The sequence below is a fragment of the Pseudophryne corroboree genome, chromosome 4 (genome assembly GCF_028390025.1).
Source record: "Pseudophryne corroboree isolate aPseCor3 chromosome 4, aPseCor3.hap2, whole genome shotgun sequence".
In the NCBI taxonomy this organism is placed as follows: domain Eukaryota; kingdom Metazoa; phylum Chordata; class Amphibia; order Anura; family Myobatrachidae; genus Pseudophryne; species Pseudophryne corroboree.
Genome location: NC_086447.1, coordinates 849,696,355 through 849,718,850, shown reverse-complemented (window position 1 = coordinate 849,718,850; position 22,496 = coordinate 849,696,355). Strand labels below are relative to the sequence as shown.

Below are 22,496 nucleotides of genomic sequence, written 5' to 3'. Positions count from 1 at the left end.
AACTTCTGGACTTCAGGAACTGAAGCCAATTCTTTCTGGAAGAAAATCGACAGGGCCGAAATTTGAACCTTAATGGACCCCAATTTGAGGCCCATAGACACTCCTGTTTGCAGGAAATGCAGGAATCGACCGAGTTGAAATTTCTTCGTGGGGCCTTCCTGGCCTCACACCACGCAACATATTTTCGCCACATGTGGTGATAATGTTGTGCGGTCACCTCCTTCCTGGCTTTGACCAGGGTAGGAATGACCTCTTCCGGAATGCCTTTTTCCCTTAGGATCCGGCGTTCAACCGCCATGCCGTCAAACGCAGCCGCGGTAAGTCTTGGAACAGACATGGTACTTGCTGAAGCAAGTCCCTTCTTAGCGGCAGAGGCCATGAGTCCTCTGTGAGCATCTCTTGAAGTTCCGGGTACCAAGTCCTTCTTGGCCAATCCGGAGCCACGAGTATAGTTCTTACTCCTCTACGTCTTATAATTCTCAGTACCTTAGGTATGAGAAGCAGAGGAGGGAACACATACACCGACTGGTACACCCACGGTGTTACCAGAACGTCCACAGCTATTGCCTGAGGGTCTCTTGACCTGGCGCAATACCTGTCCAGTTTTTGTTCAGGCGGGACGCCATCATGTCCACCTTTGGTCTTTCCCAACGGTTCACAATCATGTGGAAGACTTCCCGATGAAGTCCCCACTCTCCCGGGTGGAGGTCGTGCTGAGGAAGTCTGCTTCCCAGTTGTCCACTCCCGGAATGAACACTGCTGACAGTGCTATCACATGATTTTCCGCCCAGCGAAGAATCCTTGCAGTTTCTGCCATTGCCCTCCTGCTTCTTGTGCCGCCCTGTCTGTTTACGTGGGCGACTGCCGTGATGTTGTCCCACTGGATCAATACCGGCTGACCTTGAAGCAGAGGTCTTGCTAAGCTTAGAGCATTGTAAATTGCTCTTAGCTCCAGTATATTTATGTGGAGAAAAGTCTCCAGACTTGATCACACTCCCTGGAAATTTTTTCCTTGTGTGACTGCTCCCCAGCCTTTCAGGCTGGCATCCGTGGTCACCAGGACCCAGTCCTGAATGCCGAATCTGTGGCCCTTCAGTAGATGAGCACTCTGCAGCCACCACAGAAGAGACACCCTTGTCCTTGGAGACAGGGTTATCCGCTGATGCATCTGAAGATGCGATCCGGACCATTTTTCCAGCAGATCCCACTGAAAAGTTCTTGCGTGAAATCTGCCGAATGGAATCGCTTCGTAAAAAGCCACCATTTTCCCCAGGACCCTTGTGCAATGATGCACTGACACTTTTCCTGGTTTTAGGAGGTTCCTGACTAGCTCGGATAACTCCCTGGCTTTCTCCTCCGGGAGAAACACCTTTTTCTGGACTGTGTCCAGAATCATCCCTAGGAACAGCAGACGTGTCGTCGGAGACAGCTGCGATTTTGGAATATTTAGAATCCACCCGTGCTGTCGTAGAACTACTTGAGATAGTGCTACTCCGACCTCCAACTGTTCTCTGGACCTTGCCCTTATCAGGAGATCGTCCAAGTAAGGGATAATTAAGACGCCTTTTCTTTGAAGAAGAATCATCATTTCGGCCATTACCTTGGTAAAGACCCGGGGTGCCGTGGACAATCCAAACGGCAGCGTCTGAAACGGATAGTGACAGTTTTGTACCACGAACCTGAGGTACCCTTGGTGAGAAGGGCAAATTGGGACATGGAGGTAAGCATCCTTGATGTCCAGGGACACCATATAGTCCCCTTCTTCCTGGTTCGCTATCACTGCTCCGAGTGACTCCATCTTGATTTGAACCTTTGTATGTAAATGTTCAAATATTTCAGATTTAGAATAGGTCTCACCGAGCCGTCTGGCTTCAGTACCACAATATAGTGTGGAATAATACCCCTTTCCTTGTTGTAGGAGGGGTACTTTGATTATCACCTGCTGGGAATACAGCTTGTGAATTGTTTCCAATACTGCCTCCCTGTCGGAGGGAGACGTTGGTAAAGCAGACTTCAGGAACCTGCGAGGGGGAGACGTCTCGAATTTCCAATCTGTACCCCTGGGATACTACTTGTAGGATCCAGGGGTCCACTTGCGAGTGAGCCCACTGCGCGCTGAAACTCTTGAGACGACCCCCCACCGCACCTGAGTCCGCTTGTACGGCCCCAGCGTCATGCTGAGGACTTGGCAAAAGCGGTGGAGGGCTTCTGTTCCTGGGAATGGGCTGCCTGCTGCAGTCTTCTTCCCTTTCCTCTATCCCTGGGCAGATATGACTGGCCTTTTGCCTGCTTGCCCTTATGGGGACGAAAAGACTGAGGCTGAAAAGACGGTGTCTTTTTCTGCTGAGATGTGACTTGGGGTAAAAAAGGTGTATTTTCCAGCTGTTGCCGTGGCCACCAGGTCCCATGGACCGACCCCAAATAACTCCTCCCCTTTATACGGCAATACTTCCATGTGCCGTTTGGAATCTGCATCACCTGACCACTGTCGTGTCCATAAACATCTTCTGGCAGATATGGACATCGCACTTACTCTTGATGCCAGAGTGCAAATATCCCTCTGTGCATCTCGCATATATAGAAATGCATCCTTTAAATGCTCTATAGTCAATAAAATACTGTCCCTGTCAAGGGTATCAATATTTTCAGTCAGGGAATCCGACCAAGCCACCCCAGCGCTGCACATCCAGGCTGAGGCGATCGCTGGTCGCAGTATAACACCAGTATGTGTGTATATACTTTTTAGGATATTTTCCAGCCTCCTATCAGCTGGCTCCTTGAGGGCGGCCGTATCTGGAGACGGTAACGCCACTTGTTTTGATAAGCGTGTGAGCGCCTTATCCACCCTAAGGGGTGTTTCCCAATGCGCCCTAACTTCTGGCGGGAAAGGGTATAACGCCAATAATTTTCTATCGGGGGAAACCCACGCATCATCACACACTTCATTTAATTTATCTGATTCAGGAAAAACTACAGGTAGTTTTTTCACACCCACATAATACCCTCTTTTGTGGTACTTGTAGTATCAGAAATATGTAACACCTCCTTCATTGCCCTTAACATGTAACGTGTGGCCCAAATGGAAAATACGTTTGTTTCTTCACCGTCGACACTGGAGTCAGTGTCCGTGTCTGTGTCGACCGACTGAGGTAAATGGGCGTTTTAAAGCCCCTGACGGTGTTTGAGACGCCTGGACAGGTACTAATTGGTTTGCCGGCCGTCTCATGTCGTCAACCGACCTTGCAGCGTGTTGACATTATCACATAATTCCCTAAATAAGCCATCCATTCCGGTGTCGACTCCCTAGAGAGTGACATCACCATTACAGGCAATTGCTCCGCCTCCTCACCAACATCGTCCTCATACATGTCGACACACACGTACCGACACACAGCACACACACAGGGAATGCTCTGATAGAGGACAGGACCCCACTAGCCCTTTGGGGAGACAGAGGGAGAGTTTGCCAGCACACACCAAAACGCTATATTATACAGGGACAACCTTATATAAGTGTTTTCCCTTGTAGCATCTTAATATATATAATAATATCACCAAATAAGTGCCCCCCCTCTCTGTTTTAACCCTGTTTCTGTAGTGCAGTGCAGGGGAGAGCCTGGGAGCCTTCCTAGCAGCGGAGCCGTGTAGGAAAATGGCGCTGTGTGCTGAGGAGAAAAGGCCCCGCCCCCTTTTCGGCGGGCTTCTTCTCCCGTTTTTCTGACAACCTGGCAGGGGTTAAATACATCCATATAGCCCCAGGGGCTATATGTGATGTATTTTTAGCCAGCATAGGTACTTTCATTGCTGCCCAGGGCGCCCCCCCAAGCGCCCTGCACCCTCAGTGACCGTTGGTGTGAAGTGTGCTGAGAGCAATGGCGCACAGCTGCAGTGCTGTGCGCTACCTCATGAAGACTGAGAAGTCTTCAGCCGCCGATTTCTGGACCTCTTCTCTCTTCAGCATCTGCAAGGAGGTCGGCGGCGCGGCTCCGGTGACCCATCCAGGCTGTACCAGTGATCGTCCCTCTGGAGCTAGTGTCCAGTAGCCTAAGAAGCCAATCCATCCTGCACGCAGGTGAGTTCACTTCTTCTCCCCTAAGTCCCTCGTTGCAGTGAGCCTGTTGCCAGCAGGACTCACTGAAAATAAAAAACCTAACAAAACTTTTACTCTAAGCAGCTCTTTAGGAGAGCCACCTAGATTGCACCCTTCTCGGCCGGGCACAAAAACCTAACTGAGGCTTGGAGGAGGGTCATAGGGGGAGGAGCCAGTGCACACCACCTGATCCTAAAGCTTTTACTTTTGTGCCCTGTCTCCTGCGGAGCCGCTATTCCCCATGGTCCTGACGGAGTCCCCAGCATCCACTTAGGACGTCAGAGAAACTACGGGTAGTTTTTTCTCCCCAAACATAATACCCTTTTTAGTGGTACCTGTATTTATATCAGAAATGTGTAACACCTCTTTCATTGCCTCAATCATGCAGTGAATGGCCTTAGTGGGCATCAGGTTAGACTCATCGTCGTCGACACTGGTGTCAGTATCAGTGTCGACATCTGGGTCTGCGGTCTGAGGTAGCGGGCGTTTTAGAGCCCCTGATGACCTGTGCGACGCCTGGACAGGCACGAGCTGAGAAGTCGGCTGTCCCACATTTGGCATGTCGTCAAATTTCTTATGTAAGGAGTCTATACGTGCACTCATTTCTTTCCATAAGTTCAACCACTCAGGTGTCTGCCCCGCAGGGGGTGACATCCCTTCTAAAGGCATCTGCTCCGCCTCCACATCATTATCCTCATCAAACATGTCGACACAGCCGTACCGACACACCGCACACACACAAGGAATGCTCCAACTGAGGACAGGACCCACAAAAGCCCTTTGGGGGGACAGAGTGAGAGTATGCCAGCACACACCAGAGCGCTATATAATGCAGGGACTAACTGAGTTATGTCCCCTATAGCTGCTTTTTTTATATAAATTATACTGCGCCTAAATTTAGTGCCCCCCCTCTCTGTTTTTACCCTTTTCTGTAGTGTAGACTGCAGGGGAGAGCCAGGGAGCTTCCTTCCAGCGGAGCTGTGAAGGAGAAATGGCGCCAGTGTGCTGTGGGAGATAGCTCCGCCCCTTTTCCGCGGACTATTCTCCCGCTTTTTTCTATATTCTGGCAGGGGTATTTTCCACATATATAGCCTCTGGGGCTATATATTGTGGTATTTTTGCCAGCCAAGGTGTTATTATTGCTTCTCAGGGCGTCCCCCCCCCAGCGCCCTGCACCCTCAGTGACCGGAGTGTGAAGTGTGTATGAGGAGCAATGGCGCACAGCTGCAGTGCTGTGCGCTACCTTGGTGAAGACTGATGTCTTCTGCCGCCGATTTTCCGGACCTCTTCTTGCTTCTGGCTCTGTAAGGGGGACGGCGGCGCGGCTCCGGGACCGAACACCAAGGACTGGGCCTGCGGTCGATCCCTCTGGAGCTAATGGTGTCCAGTAGCCTAAGAAGCCCAATCCGGCTGCAAGCAGGCGAGTTCGCTTCTTCTCCCCTTAGTCCCTCGCTGCAGTGAGCCTGTTGCCAGCAGGTCTCACTGAAAATAAAAATTGGGATTTTTGTTTACTTACCGTAAAATCTCTTTCTCTGAGTCCATCTGGGGGACGCTGCGCCGTTACCTGTGGGTTAGAGGTGTGTGGTAGTGGAGTTTGGCACAGAACTATCAAAAGCTGACTCCTCCCCCCTCTAACCCCTCCCATCTCCTTCCTGCTCAGCCCTGTTCAGCTAACGTTTAGCCAAGCCAAAGGAGATAGACCAGAATAAAAAATTAACCAATTAAACCAGACAAACTATGGGAGGGACTCAGAGAAAGAGATTTTACGGTAAGTAAACAAAAATCCCAATTTCTCTGTCCTCCATCTGGGGGACGCTGCGCCGTTACTTGTGGGACTTCCCAAAGCAAGCTAATGAGAGGAGGGAGACGTTGACGGCATAGCCGTCTGTAAAATACGACGCCCAACAGAGGCAGTCTCCAAACCAACCGTATGAAACCGGTAAAACTTTGTGAACGTATGTGGACTGACGACCAGGTCGCCGCCCTGCATAGTTGCTCAACAGATGCACCATCGCGAACAGCCCAAGACGCTCCAACTGCTCTAGTCGAATGAGCCCTAATTGAATCAGGGACCGAAACGATTGAGGACACGTAAGCCTGTCTGATGGCCGAAGTTACCCAACGGGCCACAGTGTTCTTAGAGGCAGGCCAACCTCGTTTGGGAGCATCAATCAATACCAACAAGGAATCCGTACGACGGAAAGACTCCGTGCGAGACAAATAAATACGTAAGGCCCGAACAACATCCGAAAGAGCCAAATGGGAATCTTCCCCCTGAGAAGATGACGGATTAAAAGCTGGAAGAACGATGTCCTGATTTAAATGGAATGCTGAAACAACCTTTGGAAGAAATGAAGGCTTTGTCCGCAGAACCACCCGATTTTCATGAAACACTAACAAGGGCGGCCTGCAAGAAAGAGCCGCCAACTCAGACACTCGTCTAGCTGAGGCAATAGCCAAAAGAAAAACAACTTTTTGTGTTAGATAACGTAGTTCCACAGATTCTAGAGGTTCAAATGGAGAATTTTGAAGGGCCTTAAGTACCAAGTTTAAATACCAGGGAGGAATCGGAGGAACAAAAGGTGGTTGAATTCGAAGTACTCCCTGCAGGAATGTTTGAACCTCTGGGATGATTGGTAATTTCTTTTGAAAAAGAACCGACAAGGCCGAAACCTGACCCTTCAGGGAAGAAAGTTTTAAACCCTTGTCAAGACCCTCCTGGAGAAAGGAGAGCAGGCGAGGAAGTCTAAACAAATGCGGAGTCAAGTTCCTTTTCTCGCACCAAGCAATGTAAATACGCCATACTCTATGGTAAATGCCAGAAGTCACCGGTTTTCTAGCCCGAATCATTGTCTGAACAACCGCACGAGAAAGACCCTTTGCCTTCAAAATGTTGGATTCAAGAACCAAGCCGTCAAAGCCAGCCGATTTAAATCTGGGTGGCGACAAGGTCCTTGAAGAAGAAGATCTGGTCGCAGAGGGAGGCGAAAGGGATCTCCGACGACCATGCTGCTTAGAAGAGTGTACCACTGTCGGCGCGGCCAATCCGGAGCCACCAGAATTACTGCAAGGCCTTCTCGCCGAATGCGTTGGAGTAGACGTGGAAGCAATGGAATTGGCGGGAACACGTAACCCAGCTGAAATTGCCACGGAGCTGTTAGTGCATCGATCAGAAATGCTTGAGGATCCTGAGTTCTTGATCCGTAAAGAGGAAGTTTTTTGTTGAGGCGTGACGCCATCAGTTCTATGTCTGGCATTCCCCAGCGATCCACTAGAGAAAGAAACACTTCCTGGTGAAGTTCCCATTCTCCCGGATGAATCGTGTGACGACTCAAAAAATCTGCCTCCCAGTTTTCGACTCCCGGAATGTGAATTGCTGAAATCACGGGAATCCAATGCTCCGCCCACGTGAGAATCTGAGCAACCTCTCTCATTGCGGACCAGCTGCGAGTTCCTCCCTGTTTGTTGAGGTAAGCCACTGCCGTGGCATTGTCGGATTGCACCCGAACTGGATGGCCTTGCACCATGGTCTGAATCCGAATGAGAGCATACCGGATCGCTCTCAATTCCAGAATGTTGATCTGTAGTTTTGACTCTTGAGTGCTCCAGCGCCCCTGTAAATGATGAGTCTGGAACACTGCTCCCCAACCGCTGAGGCTTGCGTCCGTGGTTACCATCATCCAAGACCAGACCGTGAACGGCGCACCCTTCCTCAGATTGTGACTGTGAAGCCACCAGTAGAGCGACTGACGAGTCCTTATCGACAAGCGTATCAACTGCAGTTCGAGACGTGAATCCGTCCGAGTCCAACAGTGGAGAATCTGAGCTTGAAGAGGTCGGGCATGAAATCTGGCGTATGGAACTGCCTCGAATGAGGACACCATCTTGCCCAGTACCTGCATGCATCTGAGGACTGACACTGCCGGCAATTTTAACAGGGTTCTGATTCTGGCTTGTAAGTCCTGAATCTTGTCTGTAGGAAGAAACACCCTCTGGCTGTTGGTGTCGAATAGAAGACCCAGAAAAACCATTTTCTGTGACGGGAGTAAAGACGACTTTGGAAAATTGATTATCCACCCGAACGACTGTAGAGTCTCTGTCGTTAGACGCAGGTTCTGAGTGAGAATCTCCGGTGACGGGGCCTTGATCAACAGGTCGTCCAAGTATGGGGTGATGTTGACCCCTTTGCAACGGAGAACTGCGACGACATGACCCAGGACCTTCGTAAAAACCCGGGGAGCCGTAGAGAGACCAAAGGGAAGGGCCCGAAACTGAAAATGCCACGGCCCTACTGCAAATCTCAGAAGGGATTGATGTCCTATCCAAATTGGAACATGTAGGTATGCGTCCTTTATGTCTATTGAAGCCAAATATTCCCCTGGCTCCATGGCTGCGATAATGGAGCGAATGGATTCCATCCTCAATTTTTGGGATGAGAGGTACGGATTGAGAGCTTTTAGATTTAGAATGGGTCGAAACGAACCGTCCGGCTTGTCCACGAGAAAAAGACCCGAGTAAAAGCCCCGACCTCTCTGAGGAGCTGGGACCGGAAGGATTACTCCATTTTGTAATAATGTTGCTGTTGCCTGAAGGAGAGCTTGACGTCTGGAGGGGTCGTCTGGGAGAGGTGTGACAAATAGTCGGGTTGGGACTGTCTCTTCGAAGTCCAACATATATCCTCTGGAAATGACCCCCATTACCCACCGATCTGGTTTCGATAGGAGCCACACTTCCCTGAAGTGAAGTAAACGAGCCCCAACCTGTATTGACCCTCCAGAGGGCCCGAAGCGTCATGCCTCAGGCTTGTCGGCAGGCTTACTGGCCGGTCTGCGAGTAGCCTGAGCTCCTCTACCTCTGAATGATCCCCTCCGTGGAAATCTGGAGAAGGGCCGAAAGGACTGGAAGTTACCTCTGCCCTGCGTACGAAAGGACCGAAATCTTGTAGGTTTTGGTTTGTTAGGAGCAGACGGAAGGAAAGGGCTCTTTCCTCCCGTAGTATCTGAAATGATCTTCTTTAACTCTGATCCAAAGAGAAACTCGCCTTCAAAAGGAACTGCCGTCAAGGTCTGCTTTGAGTCCGAATCAGCATTCCAAACCCTAAGCCAAAGAGACCGTCTTGCGGATACTGTTAAGGCAGAAACACGGGACTGTAGCGCCACCGAATCCAATAAGGCGTCACCCACGTAAGTAAGGGCCTCAGAAATCTGTTCTGCTAATTGAATGGCCTCCGTCGGATCGTCTGACTGCATCCCAGATACAACCTGTGCAAGCCACTCATCTACGGCTTTAAGCACCCAGGCACTCGCCAGAACTGGACGGAGAGAGACACCTGATAAGGAAAACATAGATTTTAGTAATGCTTCTATCTTCCTATCGGTAGAGTCTTTTAAAGTCACAGACTGTACTGACGGAATAACCGTAGCTTTTGCTAAATGCGAAATAGGAGCGTCTACCTTTGGGGCAGTCTCCCAAAATTTTGTATCCTCCTCTGTAAAAGGATATAGAAATTTTAACTTTTTAGGAGCCTGGAAACGAGAATCCGGTTTTAGCCAGGGTTCTTTTAAAATATCCGCAAAGTGCGAGTAAGAAGGGAAGGCAGTAACCTGTCTCTTCTGTCGTTTGAAGAAAGGGGAAGAAGTCTCGGCTACTGCCTCATCCTGAATATTAAGGGTCTGACGAATGGCTTCGATTAGTAGCCTAACACCTGAACTAGTAGATAATTCCTCATCTTCCCAAGCCGAATTTTCGTCCCATTCAGGATCTACCTCCCCTTCTTCCAATGGAGATGTCAGAGTATCCAACTCCTCTCCCGGAAACGTAATAGCGGGCAACGGCTGCGTTCGCTTAGAAGCCGCCGAACTACTGGCAGAATTTACAAATTTATTTACAGACTGAGTCAAATCAGTGAGACACTTTCCCATATTCTGGGCCCACAGCGGTTCCACCCGAGTCTGGGCCAAAGCTGCTTCCGACCTTGACTGACGCAAATCTGAAATTGCATCCACCATGGCCTTGACCCAAGGGGGCATTGACTGATCTGTGGATCTGCCCTGCTGATCTGCCGCTGGTGCACCAGAGCATGATGTACAGAGGGTCCCTGCGTCAGCACTCCCCTTAGCCAGCTTTGTGCCACATTGTGAACATGAGAAATAAACCACTGAGGTTGTTTTTCCCTTTGCAGGTTTCTCTGGCTTACTGGTCATCCTGTACTCTGGTGTACTATGTCTTGTCCCCCAAGTTTGTGTGATCCCCCCCCCTCTTATACTTGCGGTTTTTGTGTAAGTGTGATCCCCCTCCGTAGCACAGCGTCCCCCCCGTCTGCAGGCAGAGAAGATGGCGCCGTGAACAGCAGCGCGCGCGCGGGCAGAGCTGGGCGGGAAGACTGCTCTGCCCGCCTGACGTAACTTCTCTCTCTCTCCGGCAAAACCGGAAGTTCGGCTCCCGTGCGCCGCTACACAGAGCGGTTGTCACGGCAGCACAGCAACGGTCCTAGGGAGTGAATAACACCCTCCCGGACCTAAACACAGTCCGCCCCCACCGCATTCCATCCCAGTTCAGCCATCCGGCTGTCTGTGGATGGTCGCGCGCGCTCCGGGGGGGGGGGGGGGGGGGGGGGAGAGAAACGGCGGCCGCATGCTGTATAGATAAGGATAAAATCCCCAGGCAATAGGAAATAGGGACAGCCCAATACTGTCAGTGACAGATTGTGGCTGTCCAGTACCTGATTCTGCTTTCTTCTCTGAAGGCCCCAGTGACCAAGGTATAGTGGCCTCCATGCAGCAGTCTGGAATGGGATACTAACCCCTTCCACTGTTATACCTGTCACCTGTAAACAGGGACTAGGTACTTGTCAAAAGAAATAAAAATAAACAGAAAATCTAAAGAGAAATAAAAACTGTGTCTGTACCCCACAGGCACAAAACTAAAACTGAACAGGGCTGAGCAGGAAGGAGATGGGAGGGGTTAGAGGGGGGAGGAGTCAGCTTGTGATAGTTCTGTGCCAAACTCCACTACCACACACCTCTAACCCACAAGTAACGGCGCAGCGTCCCCCAGATGGAGGACAGAGAAAACCTAATACTATACTTTCTTTCTAAGGGCTCAGGAGAGCCACTAGTGTGCATCCAACCTCGGCCGGGCACAAAATCTAACTGAGGCTTGGAGGAGGGTCATAGTGGGAGGAGCCAGTGCACACCAGGTAGTCATAAATCTTTCTAGAGTGCCCAGCCTTCTTCGGAGCCCGCTATTCCCCATGGTCCTTACGGAGTTCCCAGCATCCACTAGGACGTCAGAGAAAATAAAGAAAAGAAAAAAGAGGGGGTGGAACTTAAATGACAGAACAGCATACTGGACCCATGATGTAATAACAAGCCTCATAACATCAATAACCTGAGTGAGTAAAGAAAGAGAATAGTAACCAAAGGCTTAAAAAGCGTGCAGTGATCAGATTACGTGGAACACTCATACATACTGATGCTGTAAGGGCAGATGGTCACTTTTACGTGCGGCCTCTTCAGCTGCTTCAGGATTCCAGCGACAGTGGAGACGGCCATCTTGAAGAAGAACATAAAGCAGAACATTAAATAGGTCTGCGAGCCAAAGTTTTTTTTGTTTTGTTTTTTCCCCCATATTTTTTTAAACTTTCCATTAATTCCGCAATCATCAGCATACAGTACATCACAGCAGTAAGCACAAGCTGGACACACGACGTAAGCTATAGGATGGATCAGACATAAGGAGCTATCTCACCTTGCGCACAATAAGCGCATCATGAGTCAGACACTGCACCAGGTATCTGATCGCAGTAGGAGGTAGAACGTGGTCGTCTCTCAGGAGCAAAGACAAGAACCCAATGCCGATGTGTTCAAACTTCCATGGGCTGTAAGGAGGAAGTACAAATAAATATTCCTAGGCAAAAGTCTGAAGAAAGTGGCAGAACTGGTCATTCTTAAGCAACATAAAAAGAGCAACCGAATCACTGTGCGCACACTGCAGCTGTTAGTACTGTGACTCTAAGAGGTTTTTCCAACCCTCCACCATAGAATGAGATACAAAGAATGGAGAAACAGTTGCAACAGCGCATAAAAAATATATAATATAATGGATACTTAATCCAAATATTTGAATGAATTTCCTATCTTCTTTCCTCCATCCAAAGGACGTGTGGTTTAGAGGAAAGAGAAAATATCATAGTATAATACCGTTTTTTACATTGTCTTCTTTAATAATCAGATAAAAACTACATGTATAAAAACATAAAACAATGAATCCAAGAAAGCTTCAATGGGGTTGGTATATGAATGTAATTACCAATATAGGATGAGAACCATAAAAGTTCTCAACACACATATATAGGGAGTAATAATCCTTAGAAGCAGCATACACAATTCAAAGGGGTATCCTGGACCTACTGATGAGGAAATAATTACCAGCTGATGGAAAAGAAATGGCAACAGATAGTTCTTATAAGCACCTGGTGCCGCAAGTGGGAGACTTGGACGACTTTTGAGATGGACGCATACAGGACAGAAGATAGGAAATTCATTCAAATATTTGGATTAAGTATCCATTATATTATATATTTTTTATGCGCTGTTGCAACTGGTCATTCTTAAAGCAAGGCTGAAATTACACATCGTTTCCCGCACACACACACACACACACACAGTCCCTAATCTGGAATATATAAGTGTTCCTGTCAGCCAGAATCCCGGCTGCGAGGCAGAGTCCCCTCGCAGGCTTGCTGCGCTCACCACATTTCAGGCCCGGTGGCTCGCCACTGGTTATATTCCCACTCGGGTGATGTCAGAGAGCCATACTGGTTACATATAGGGCAATAAAAAGACCCGTATTCACGGGCCGATGTGGGAGAGTTGTGTGCTGAGCACACATCTCTCCCACCGCTCAGCACAGCGCGATGTGCATGGCAGGCCAATCTAGCACCAGCGATAGCGATGCGCGGGGCTGCACATCGCTGTCGCTGTAGGGGGTACACACGGAGCGATCTTGCTTAAAATCTAAGCAATCTAGTCAGATTGCTTAGATTATCGCTCCGTGAGTACCCCCCTTTACAGCTCAGCAAGAGAGATGAGAACATTTTCCCAGAAGGGGTAGCTCTTTCAACGGTCAACAGCAGGCACTAATATTGCTAAGATTACATTGGGGCCATGGACTGATATTATACTGTGGCTGGCTGGCTGGCTTCAGGTCTCCATTTCACCTGGTTTAAATTAGACACAGAACTTGTGTAAATCATAGGTGTCCATTTATTAAAGGGATGATCTGGCAACACTACTACCAGCCTACTGTATGGCCAATAAGTAAATCAGTCTCACCAGCTGCAACTACGGTGTCCCACAGTCTCAAAAATATGGGATACTCCGACCCTAATGACACACACCTAATAAGACAATTACATATAGGTACTTACAGGTTTCTTTGTGTAACACAATCAAGCAATGTGTTGATCAGGCGTTCATAATTGCTGTTAAGGTAAAAAAAAAAAAAAACAAGTTGGTTCCTTTAGGGTTATACAATCCACAACAAAATAAGATATACATGTATGTGTCTGAAAGTAACAAACAGTCCATCATAATCCTATATAATAAAAGGCTAACACTGCTCCTCACCTCTATGGGGTGAATTCAAAAGTGTTGGGTGCCGACAGCCATTAGATGGCGCACGACGGAGCAATTTAAGTGCTACGCCGTTCGGGCGCGCACAGCGACCATTGCTGACATAACTGTTATGTTGTTTCGTCATTTCGACGGGCTGGTAACTAGTATAATATGTACACGCACACCCCTTCATAATCCACATATAGCAAAATCAAGAGGACAGAAGCAAAACGAAATGGCAGGCGGTGGGATCGTACCGTACAGACTCTACGTTCTTCTCTTCTTGCCTCTTCAGCGCTAGGCTTAGTTCATCAGGGTGAGACAGCTGGGCGTTCAGCGTAGGGCTGGGCGATTGCTGAAGCATAACAGCAATCTCTATGCAATTTTCTGGAACCTTTAGGAAAGACGTTATCCCATTAATGTGAATTGAATTTAAATGGTATATTACAAAGATCTGGACATCCTACGGCAGAAGCCAATATTGCCTAGCTACTCAGCATGTTTTAGACCCGCCCCTCCTCCCTTTCAGGTGTAGAACACTTATTCAACGCTGCACATTTATATGCAACTGGAGAGAGCGAATGGGGCTGATCCAGCTTCGCAGTCCACATGGGCCACCAGCACGGTGCTCAATTTGTGTATCAGACAATTCGGTCACCAGGACTGGTTAGTGCGGCCAGTTATCTTACAAAGAGATTCAAGGACACGCCAGATAATAATCCAAACAATTACAACTGGGGGTCTAATTCAGGGGTGTAGTATGGCTGACCAGCGGTCTCCTGACCGCCGGTCAGCTTACCGACGCCGGGATCCCGGCAGCATACCGATCCCGGCGGGGAGGGGCGAGTGCAGCAAGCCCCTTGCGGGCTCGGTGGCGACCTGCGGTCGCCACGGGTTCTATTCCCACTCTATGGGTGCCGTGGACACCCACGAGTGGAAATAGTCCCTGTTGGTCGGCATGCCGACCATCGGGATACTGAGCCGGCGGGACGGTGGAGGAGGTCATGTGACTGTCGGTCAGCAGACCGCCGGTCACATGAATACCACCCCTAATTCAGACCTGATCGTTGTTGTGCGAAATCGCACAGCGGACGATTATCGAATGACTGCGCATGTACCGCAATGCGCACGTCAAAGCGACAGAATGGTGCAAAAATTTTGATTGCTAGGCAGACGCAAGATGATTGACAAGAAGCAGACGTTTGTGGTGGTAACTGGCCGTTTTCTGGGAGTGTCAAGAAAAACACAGGCGTTCCCAAGAGTTTTCAGGGTGGGTGTGTGACATCAGCTCTGGCCCCGAACAGCCTGATTCTAGGAGTAAGTCCTGGGCTGCGCACAGACTGCACAGTATGGAAAAATCATTTCATGGTGAACGAGTTGCAGCTGTCTGGGAAAGTTTTTGCACACAGTACACATGCATTCGCACACTTGCACGGGGCGGGTTATCACTCTCTATGGGCGGCGACTATCTGATCACAGTCCTCTGCAAATTTGCAGAGGGGCAATCAGGTCTGAATTAGGCCCTGGATCATTTGAAGGCACTGTTCTTGTTCAGGACCATTGGCCAATTAAGGAGGAGGACTTTTTTTACATTTGGGCGTACACTACATTAAATGCAAACATAAATCTATTCATTTGAAAATACATTATTGGCTTACAGAAAAATCCAAACCAATCGTTTCGTACTGTCGATGGATCTTCTCTGCCAGATCGTCAAAAAGGCGAACGATGGATGGTTTCTCAAGAGACATTGCTTTGCTGAGACCTGAAAAGACTATTGCCGGCCATGTCTGTACAATGCATTCCCAGTCGTGGAGGTTCGCTAGGCAGACTGCACCGTGGTTTCCAAGCAGACAATACAAGGCACCCTGGAGATAAAACAGTGTTGTAAACAGAACTACTAGATGTTTAACTTCAAAGACAACAAAAAGAACCCATGATTTACATGAATCATTTGCTGGTGATACAGCAAGATAAATTCTCATGTTTTTTTAGCTTTACTCTTCCATAAAATAACATTTCGGATTATATGGGGTATTACGGTCACCATGGTATGTTGTATCACATGATACAGTCATGTGACAGTCATTTAATATGCTCTACTGAAACAGAGATCGATTGATAGATACCCACAAAAGGACATGCATTAAATGGCAAAGTCAGGTGTAAAAGAACATACTCTAAGGAACTAGGTAAACTGTGGACATGACCATGCGTAGACCGTATAAGAGATGCATTATGTTCACCTCTGCAGAAGGACCACTAACTAATCCTGAACTAGGGATCAAAGACAACAGCTCAACCACAATAAGTGTAACTACAACCCCCTGAATTAAAATGAACCCAAATCACTTACTTTGAACTGCTGCTGAGTGACGTCATGTCTGTCCGGCCGTATGTATTCAAGTACGAGAGGAATGATATCCCGGCAGCAGAAATTATAGGCTCCCAGAGCCGTGAAAAATGCTTGCTGGGCTTTACTCCTGACCTGCACAATACAATGATATTATAGAACTCTACACAAAACAAACAACTCCCTCCTGAAAGTGCATCCTAGTGCAATAAGCCAAAGACACAATAGTGCTCAACAAAGTGAATTGCCCTTGTGCCATTGTGTCTGTGACAACTGGAAGACCTGCAAAGGTTATTTTCCAATCCAAACCAGCTCCAGTTGTATACCCAGAGAAGAACAAAGTATAGCATGTTCACAAGCAATTTTTTTTTCCCCTTTAAAAGTACCTGTTGGGGTTGATAACTCCATGATAAGAGGTACATGGCCCAATTCGAAAATGGGTGCTAATCCAGGTGCGACCAATGTGAATCTATCCCAATGCCACAGCCGATGGAGTACATACAGTGGCGCCAGCTGGTTGTAGCTTTAATCCGACGCTTTGTATTATAAGATATTAGAGTATCCCTCGGAATATGAACACCGATGCTAGTCACCACCAATACCACGCAGAAGCACTAGTTCTCCGTGTCCAAATTCGCACTGCCCCGCCCCCCGGCGATACCCATTGGGACACATGCCCAGTGCAACTCAGATGCTTGCGCAGCACAAGAATCATCGGACAACTGTGCAAACATCGGCACAAGGTCCATCTCTGTATCAGGCCGTTTTGATTACACAGAACAGTTATTTCAGGCAACAATGTTGGCCACACACCTCAAATGTTGACTTTTGGAAAGGAATGAGGAACTCTTATATGCTATACATAATCAGCACTATGGCAGACATACATTTAGCACACGGTTATTTAATACGTTCATTTAAAACGCTACTAAATATATACATTCTTAAGCACAGTGCATATCATCATCATCGCAAACAACTGTCCTAAAGTTTCACAAACATAAACCTATGGGAAAGGACTATAGACAATAAGAACCCGTGGAACTTACTTGACCATACGAACTTGTTGACAGCCGCAGAAGATCACGCACCATGTCTTGGTGGACTTTTTTGTATTCACATCCTTCAACGGTCAATGTTCTCAGCTACAAATAGATAGTCAATAAATATCTCCGTATCCAATTACATCCCCACTAAACGTTCATTGGGTTATGTGCCCACACAAAGGGCAGAAAACCCCAAGGCCTAGAGTCAGCATTAGCAATCTCATCACCAAGGGATTCTGTCCAATCACCAAACAGCGAGTCACGTAACGTACAGATGTGTCCTCATACACTATTGGTGCAAAAAATAGGATTTTAATTACCTGAACGGTAAAGCCTTTTCTTGTAGTCCATAGAGGATGCTGGGGTCCATATTAGTACCATGGGGTATAGACGGGTCCACCAGGAGTCATTGGCACTTTAAGAGTTTAATAGTGTGGGCTGGCTCCTCCCTCTATGCCCCTCGTACCAGACTCAGTCTATAAACTGTGCCCGAGGAGACCACATACTTCGAGAGAAGGAATTACAGATAGTGGCGAGATTCATACCAGCTCACACAACAGGCAAATCCGGCCAACATGCCGGAACAACTCAGCAACAGCTGAAACAGTAAATAACGCAGTACTTACCTAGGAACCAGGCAGTACTGAACAACAAAAACCAAAGCTGGAAAACGCAGCGCTGGGTGGGCACCCAGCATCCTCTACGGACTACGAGAAAAGGATTTACCATTCAGGTTATTAAAATCCTATTTTCTCTTACGTCCTAGAGGATGCTGGGGTTCATATTAGTACCATGGGGGATGTACCAAAGCTCCCAGTACGGGAGGGAGAGCGCAGAGGCTCCTGCAACACTGCTTGACCAAACTTGAGGTCATCAGAGGCCAAAGTACCGAACTTGTAAAACTTGGCAAACGTGTTCGACCCAGACCAAGTAGTAGCTCGGCAAAGTTGTACAGCCGAGACACCCCGGGCAGCCGCCCAGGAAGAGCCCACTTTACGAGTAGAGTGGGCCTTTACAGATTTTGGAAACGGCAATCCTGCCGTAGAATATGCATGCTGGATGGTGAACCTGATCCAGCGTGAAATTGACTGCTTATAAGCAGGACACCCAATTTTCTTGGGATCATAGAGGACAAACAAGGAGTCAGTCTTTTCATGACGAGCTGTCCTCTTCACATAAATCTTCAAAGCCCTCACAACATCCAAGGCCTTTGAAGCAATTGAAGAGTCAGTAGCCACTGGCACCACAATAGGCTGGTTGATATGGAAAGCCGATACAACCTTAGGCAGGAACTGTGGACGAGTCCTAAGTTCCACCCTATCTTCATGGAAGATCAGATAGGGACTCTTCCAGGATAAAGCCCCCAATTCAGACACGCGTAGAGCAGAAGCTAAGGCCAACAAAGTGACCGCCTTCCACATGAGAAACTTGATGTCAGCCTCCAGCAGAGGCTCAAACCAAGCAGATTGCAGGAACTACAGCACCACGTCCAGATCCCAGGGAGCCGTCGACGCCACAAAGGGAGGCTGGATGTGCAGAACCCCTTTCAAAAAGGTCTGAACCTCAGGGAGGACAGTCAATTGTTTTTTGGAAGAAAATGGACAAAGCAGAGATTTGGACCTTGATGGAGCCCAATCTCAGACCCATATCCACACCTGTTTGCAGGAAAAGGAGCAAATGTCCAAGTTGAAACTCCACCGCAGGAAATTTCTTGGATTCACACCAAGAAACTTTTTTCCAAATATGATGGTAATGTTTAGACGTTACCCCCCTTTCTAGCCTGTATCAGGGTAGAAATAACCTCACTCGGGATACCTTTCCGAGCTAAGATCTGGCGTTCAACCGCCATGCCGTCAAACGTAGCCGTGGTAAGTCTTGACAAGCGAATGGCCCCTGCAGTAGCAGATCCTCCCGAAGAGGTAAGGGCCTTGGATCCTCTAACAGAATATCCAGCAGATCCGCGTACCAAGCCCTCCTTGGCCAGTCCGGAGCAATGAGGATTTGGTATCAGAGGAAGTGGAGGGAACACATACACTGACTTAAACACCCATGGTGTCACCAGTGCGTCCACCGTCACTGCCTGTGGGTCTCTTGACCTGGAACAGTACCTCCCCAGCTTCTTGTTGAGGCGGGAGGCCATCATGTCTATGTGAGGAACCCCCCACCAACCGGTTACCTCCTCGAACACCTCCGGGTGGAGGCCCCACTCTCCCGGATGGAGATCGTGGCGGCTGAGAAAGTCTGCTTTCCAGTTGTCTACTCATGGAATGAAGATTGCCGACATCGCCACCGCGTGTCTTTCTGCCCAGAGGAGGATTCTTGATACCTCTGACATGACAGCCCTGCTCTTCGTTCCGCCTTGTCGGATTATGTAGGCCACCGTGGTCACGTTGTCCGACTGCACCTGAACAGCCCGATCCTGTAGAAGGTGTGCTGCTTGCAGAAGGGCGTTGTACACGGCCCTTAGCTCCAGGATGTTTACTGGGAGAAGGGATTCTTGATTCGACTACCTTCCCTGAAAGGTTTCCCCCAGAGCGACTGCTCCCCAACCTCTTAGACTTGCATCTGTGGTTAAGAGGATCCAGTCTTGAATTCCGAACCTTCGGCCTTCCATAAGGTGCGGAAGTTGTAGCCACCAGAGGAGTGAAATCCTGGCCTTCGGAGACAGGCGTATCCTCTTGTGCATGTGTAGGTGAGAGCCCGACCACTGGTCCAATAGGTCCAGCTGAAAAGTTCGAGCATGAAACCTGCCGTACTGCAAAGCCTCGTAGGCGGCAACCATCTTCCCCAGAAGACGGATGCATTGATGAACCGATACCCGGGTGGTTTTAAGACATCCCGGACCATTGCTTGAATCACCAATGCCTTCTCCACCGGGAGAAAAACACTCTGCACTTTCGTGTCGAGGATCGTTCCCAGGAAAGACAGCCTCCTTGTCGGCTCCAGATGAGACTTTGAAAAGTTCAGGATCCAACCGTGCTTCCTAAGCAGCTGTGTCGTGAGCGCGATGGATCGCAACAACCTCTCCCTGGACGACGCCTTGATCAGGAGATCGTCCAGATATGGAATTATGTTCACCCCTTGCTTGCGGAAGAGAACCATCATCTCCGCCATCACCTTAGTGAAGATCCTTGGTGCTGTGGAGAGGCCAAACGGCAGCGCCTGGAACTGATAGTGATCGTCCAACAGTGCAAACCGGAGATATGCCAGATGCGGTGACCAAATGGGAAAGAGGAGGTAAGCATCCTTGATGTCCAGCGACACCAGGAACTCCCCCCTCCGTGAGTCCTGAGATGATAGCTCTCAGAGATTCCATCTTGAATTTGAACTCCCTGAGATAAGGGTTCAAAGACTTTAAGTTTAGAATAGGCCGTACCAAACCATCCGGTTTTGGTACCACAAAAAGGTTCAAATAATAACCCTTGTTCCACTGCTGAGGTGGAACTGGAACAATGACCTCTGACACAACCAATTTTCTGATGGCCTCCAGAAGAATTGTTCTGTCCGCCAGCAGAGCTGGCAAGCATGACTTGAAGAAACGGTGAGGTGGGGGATCTTGAAACTCCAGTCTGTACCACCTGGACACTATATCCAGGACCCAGGGGTCCAGGCCCGACGACACCCAGACATGGCTGAACTGCCGGAGTCTTGCCCCCACCTGACCTTCCTCCAGGCCTAGCTGTCCACCGTCATGCGGAGGACTTATGGGTATCAGAAGCGGGCTTCTGGGCTTGGGAGCAGGTTTCTTTCCCTTGGCACGACCACCTCTGAAGAAGGTGTTCGAAGGCTTGTTCTTTCTAGACCTCGCGGCCCGAAAGGACTGTGACATGGCTGGTGTATAAGGCTTCTTCGTAGCCGGTGCAGCTGAGGGGAGAAAAGGAGACTTACCCGCGGTAGCCATGGCAATCCACGCATCCAGCGCCTCCCCAAAGAGAGCCTGACCCTTGTATGGTAGGCCCTCCACACACTTCCTGGATTCCGCGTCCGAAAACCAGTTGCGCAGCCAGAGACCTCTGCGAGCCGAGATGGACATGGAGGAGATCCCCGCAGCCATGGAACCCAGGTCCTTCATGGAATCCACCAGGAACCCTGCAGAATCCTGAATATTACGTAAAAATAAATCAACGTCACCTTTGTCCACCTTTGATTGACCACCTCGCAATAGCTTTAGCAATTCAAGCACAGGCTATAGTAGGCCGCAATATAGCCCCTGAAGCTGTGTAAATGGATTTGAGCGTAGCATCCACCTTGCGATCTGCCGTGTCCTCTAACGCGGTAAATTCCGGGACCGGTAATACCACCTGCTTGGACAGCCTGGATACAAAGGCGTCGACTATCGGCAGGGACTACCATCTCTTCCTATCTTTTTCTGGGAAGGGAAAAGCCACCAAGACCCTCTTGGGAATCTGGAATTTCTTTTCCGGAGTTTCCCATGCCTTTTCAAAGATAGCATTCAATTCTTTGGATGCCGGGAATGTGAGGGGGGCTTCTTATTATCCGTAAAGAAGGCCTCCTCCACCTGTTCCGGAGCTGTGTCCGAAATGTTTAAAACATCCCCAACAGCCTCAATCATCAACTGCACCCCCTTGGCAAGTGATGCCGTCCCCCTCAACACATCCCCATCACAGTCTGCAGATTCAGAGTCGGTGTCCGTGTCATCCTGCAAAATTGCAAGCGCACGTTTATGAGAATGTACCGCAGGGGACCCTGAGGAGGCAGAATCAGGCCATACTACCATAGAGGACTGGAGGACCTGAGTGGCATGCTCATTCCTAGCAACCCTATCAGATATCTGAGAAATAGTCCCCCTCAGAGAGACTAACCATTCTGGCTCTCTAGCAGGGATCTGCGCTAAAACAGTGCAATCCTGATTACATGGAATGGAGTCTTCCTGGGAAGACAAATCCTCTGCAGCAGGGCTGGCCAAACCGGTCCTCGAGATCTACCAACAGTTCATGTTTTCCAGTCCTCCTGGAGATCTGTAGAAATGTCAGTTAGGAATGAATGCAGCACATCTTAATTAGTAATGACTACACCTGATCACCAGCTAGGAGGTCTGGAAAATGTGAACTGTTGGTAGATCTCGAGGACTGGTTTGGCCAGCTCTGCTCTGCAGCATATGAAACAGTGTCCCTAGACATGTTGTCCCACACACTCAAACACCCCACAAACACACAGGGTATTATGTAGACAGAGTTTCCCCCCAAGAATGGCAGAGAGACACAGAGATTGGAGCCAACCCACACACAGCGCTTTTCAGGTAAAGGGAGTCCCTTCCCAGCGCTGACTGTGTCCCTTAATAGGTGACACAGCCCTTAAGCAGCCTCCCCCCCCTTCTACAGCCCCCTGGTACCGTACAGACTGCTGGAGAAAGCTCTGGAGGGACCTAG

General features: G+C 49.0%; 1 protein-coding gene across 2 annotated transcripts in view; it reads right to left on the bottom strand.

The window, feature by feature from the left end:
• The window catches only part of PSME4 (proteasome activator subunit 4), a 294,381-nt gene that overhangs the window by 62,147 nt on the left and 209,738 nt on the right, over positions 1-22,496 (bottom strand). For both annotated transcript variants that reach the window (XM_063918650.1, XM_063918651.1), the window contains 7 exons: positions 17,110-17,205; positions 16,064-16,195; positions 15,366-15,575; positions 13,965-14,101; positions 13,521-13,574; positions 11,840-11,969; positions 11,562-11,643 (listed from right to left, as the gene is read on the bottom strand). In XM_063918650.1, the coding sequence (XP_063774720.1) occupies positions 11,562-11,643; positions 11,840-11,969; positions 13,521-13,574; positions 13,965-14,101; positions 15,366-15,575; positions 16,064-16,195; positions 17,110-17,205 (841 nt within the window). The remainder of the gene's footprint in view (positions 1-11,561; positions 11,644-11,839; positions 11,970-13,520; positions 13,575-13,964; positions 14,102-15,365; positions 15,576-16,063; positions 16,196-17,109; positions 17,206-22,496) is intronic.